The sequence below is a fragment of the Emiliania huxleyi genome (genome assembly GCF_000372725.1).
Source record: "Emiliania huxleyi CCMP1516 unplaced genomic scaffold EMIHUscaffold_57, whole genome shotgun sequence".
Taxonomy (NCBI): Eukaryota; Haptophyta; order Isochrysidales; family Noelaerhabdaceae; genus Emiliania; species Emiliania huxleyi.
This window is the reverse complement of record NW_005197722.1, coordinates 600,979-604,704: the sequence shown is the minus strand read 5'-3', so window position 1 is coordinate 604,704 and position 3,726 is coordinate 600,979. Positions and strand designations below refer to the sequence as shown.

At 65.5% G+C, this 3,726-nt stretch overlaps 2 protein-coding genes across 2 annotated transcripts in view; one reads left to right on the top strand and one right to left on the bottom strand.

The window, feature by feature from the left end:
* Positions 1 to 2,122: 2,122 nt before the first annotated feature.
* On the top strand, positions 2,123 to 2,563 carry EMIHUDRAFT_213470 (hypothetical protein; the record flags this gene model as incomplete). The annotated part of the gene is made up of 1 exon (XM_005765058.1): positions 2,123 to 2,563. The coding sequence occupies one exon, from the start codon at positions 2,123 to 2,125 to the stop codon at positions 2,561 to 2,563; it is 441 nt and encodes a 146-aa protein (XP_005765115.1).
* Positions 2,564 to 2,901: 338 nt separating this feature from the next.
* The window catches only part of EMIHUDRAFT_104185 (hypothetical protein), a gene marked incomplete at both ends in the record, with an annotated part of 4,706 nt that continues 3,881 nt past the window's right edge, over positions 2,902 to 3,726 (bottom strand). The window contains one exon of the mRNA XM_005765057.1: positions 2,902 to 3,475. Coding sequence (XP_005765114.1) covers positions 2,902 to 3,475 — 574 coding nt within the window. The remainder of the gene's footprint in view (positions 3,476 to 3,726) is intronic.

Below are 3,726 nucleotides of genomic sequence, written 5' to 3'. Positions count from 1 at the left end.
CACATGCGTCGACGCCGCCGGAGGAGGCGGCAGCTGAGGCGGCGCCGCCCGCTCTGCCGCCGCTCGCTCTGCCGCCGCTCGCTCTGCCGCCGCTCGCTCTGCCGCCGCCTCGGCTGCCGCCACCTCGGCTGCCGCCGCCTCCGCTCGTCCCACCGCCTCCACCGCCTCTGCTTGCCCCGCTGCCGACTCCTCCGCCGCCTTCGCTTGCGCCGCCGCCGCCGCCTTCGCTTGCGCCGCCGCCGCCTCGGCCGCCTCCGCCACCTCCGCCACCGCCGCCGCCTCCGCCTCGGACGCCGCCGCCGCCGCCGCCGCCGCCTCTCTCTCCTCCGCAGCCTTCCGCGCCGCCTCCGCCGCCGCCGCCGCCGCCGCCGACTCCGCCTCCGCCGCCTCGGCGGCGGCCTCCGCCGCCGCCGCCGCCGCCTCCGCCTCGGCCGAAGCTGCCTCGGCGGCGTCCAGCGCGTCGACCGCTGCCAAGCGCTCTGCCGCGGCCGCTGCCGCCGCCCTCGCAATCGACGCCTCAATCGCGGCCGCCGCTGGAGAGAGGGGCGTCTGCGGGTGCGCCTGTGAGAGCCTTGCTGCCGCCGCCAGACCGCTGCTCCTCGACCTGTCTGCCGAGGCGGCGGTGCGTCGCAGGTCGACGCGGCCGCGCTCGCTTTGCGGCGAGAGAATGGCTGCGGCTTTGTGGTCCTCCCAGGAGAGATCCGCGATCGAGCTCCCGACGGCGAAGGACGCGCCCTCAAAGGGCAGACCCGGAGTGGCCGCGCCAGAGGTTGATGCCGGCGTAACCACGCCAAACTTCCGCGCCTCCCACGCGCTGCCTAAGCTGGCTGTGGTAGCGGCCTGCCCACCAATCCATCCGGCCTTGGTTCCGCCCTGCGGCACCGCCGACAGTGGACGCCAGCCGGCGGTCCGACTGCACCGGGCCTGCGCGACCACGGAGGCGGGTGTCACCACTCCAAACTTTCGCGCCTCCCAGCTGTAGCTCGGCGACGCTGCGGCGGGCCTCCCGGAGTAGTTTGGCGGAGCAGCGGCGCGCTCTGTCCTCGTCGCACGGCGCGGCGTTGCAACCAAGCACACAAGGAGCGCTGCCAGCATAACACCTCGGAAGATACGCGGGCGGTGTCGGGGGCGGTCTGTCTCTCGTGGGAGTAAAGAATTCCGACCTACACAGGTGCGAACTGACGCGTGCTAGTACTATCACCGGCACACCACCGGAGCCGCCTAAGCGACTCCGTTAAGAACGGCAATGCACTGGGAGTAAAGAATTCTTCGAGGTTCACCTCGTCCTCGAGGAGGAGACTTTTAGCAACCTCGAATCCCTGATACTCGAGTATGAAGGTAGGTAGGTAGAAAGGTGAAGAACAGCCAGGCTCGGACTGGACACCAACGCGGTATGGGTGGACGCAAGACAGATGATGACGACACGCACGAGCGACACACAGACACAAACAAGCTCACAAGACACACAGCCAGCTGGCTGCCACACACCCTGAGTTGGCGTACACAGTATGAAAAACCTGCTGAGCACTGTGAAAAGAAATGTGGCACACAGAGTGACACCTCTCCTCCAAAACCTGTGCCGTGCCCAAAGAATTTTAGAAATAAACTCCCTCGCACGGGACTGGCGCTAAAGAATATTAAATCACCCTCTGGGCCGGCGCGGGCCCCCCCGGAGGCAGCCACCCGCTCGTGGCCCTGGCCGGCGGCGTCCATCAGCAGCGTGACGCCGCTCACCTTGCCTCTCTCGCGCGCGGTGTTTGCTCGCCCGCCTCTCTCGAGCCACGAACGCACCGCCGCTTCGTCGCCTCGCAACACCGCGTCGTGCGGCGCCTCTGGCTGCGGCGCGCTGAAGGACATCACCCCGACCCCCCGCTTCGTCCGTCCGCGATTTTAGGATAACACGGAGTATCAATCACTCTCACTCACTCACTTACTCTCTGTACTCACTTATGAACAGAAAGGGGAAAGAGTGTTGGATGTTGCGATGCTGTGTGATGAAGGCGAGCAAATCCCCAAAAAATATGAAAGAAAGAAAACGTGCGTCGTTCCCCCCTAATCATAATTGGCGCTCCTTGACAAGGCTGGCCCAAGGTGGTCGAAGCCCGTCCTTGAGATGCTCGCGATGGTGCCGCCGCTGCAGCGCCAGCAGGCGCGCTCCCGCTGGACCAGGATCTCGGCGTGGCTACGCGGCGAGTCGACCCGGACCGAAGCCCCACCAGATTTGGAGGCAGTGGAGACAGGGCAGGAGGAGGAGACCGACGACAGAAAGCCGGACACAGACGCGACGGAGGTGACTCCCCCGTCGCTCGAGCGGCAGATGGCGCGATCGCGCTTCACCGCACGAGTCACCTCCTACTTTGCGAGGAGCACCCGCCGTGCATCCGCCGCATCCGCCATGGAGGGCTCCAAGCGTGTGTCGATCGCCGGCGGCCGGATCGCGGTGGCTCAGCGACAGACCGACCGCGTGATGTGCGGCTTGTGCGTTGTGGTTGTGCTGATTTTCGCCCTGACGGTTGCGTATACCATCTACGAGATGGTCACGAGGCATCTCTGGATATTCTGAGCAGCGGCCGGAGTGGGTGGTCGCTGCCGACTCCGCCTCCACCCGGCTCTCGTGCTTTGTCCAGTTTGTGACGTGTTTGTGCGGTGTTCAGAATGTGCGCACCGTCTTTGAAGCCCGTCAGCTGTCCATTGTATAGCGCTAGCGTTTGTGTCGATCTGACGTGTACTTTCTTTCTTCGACGCGCCCTTTTTGGAGCGGAGAGGAGACGCCACGACGGAGGGACGCGTATTGTGCCCAAGCGAGGCCGGTACACGAGGCTGCCTCCTCTGCCGGCCCCTGCTCCCCGCTGCGCCACGGTGCTTGGGTCCCCTCAGGCTCGCTCCTCCCCGGGGTTCTCCTCAGGGGCTCCGGAAGGCGCCGCGCAGCGCCGCCGCGTCCCTCGACGAGAGCCCGACCGCCACTCCGAAGCTGCCGTGCACAAGCTGCCACGCGTGGGTGGTTGCGTTCCACACAGACATGTCGCGCGCCCGCAGCGGGAACCGCACCTCCGCGCTCTCCCCCGGCTCGAGCTGCGCCTGCGCGAAGCCGCGAAGCTGCCCCGGCGGCTCGCCCGCAGAGGGCGGGAAGGTGAGGTACAGCTGCGGCGCCGCGGCGCCCGGCCGGCGGCCGGTGTTTGTGACGGTGACGGTGACCCGCGTCGGGCTCGCTCGCAGACCCGCGAGCGCAAAGGTGGTGTACGAGAGGCCGTGCCCGAACGGGAAGGCGGGGGTGGCGTTGTGCGCATTGTACCAGCGGTAGCCGACGAGTAGCCCCTCGGAGTAGGACGCGACGCGCTGCTTGTCGCCCACGCCCGGCCACATCGCATCCGTGAAGCCGACCTCATTCTCCGCCCGCGGCAGCGTGAGGGGCAGATGTGCCGACGGGTTGACGTCGCCGAAGAGCACGTCCGCAAGACCGTCGGCGTACTCTTGCCTGGGGGGGGATGAAGAGAGACGGGGAGATATGGGGAGGTTTCCTCCCCTTCTTTTTTCTCCGTTCTTTTTTTTCTCTTCTCTTCCTTCTCCTCTCCTTCTTTCTTTTTTTTTCTTCCTCTTCTCGTTTTCTTTCTCCGTTTTTTCCCTTCCTCCTCTCTCTCTTTTGTTTCTTTCTTCCTCTCTCCTCTTTTTCCTTTTTTTTCCTCTCTTCTTCTCTTCTTTTTTTCCTTTTTCCCTTTTTCTTTCCCC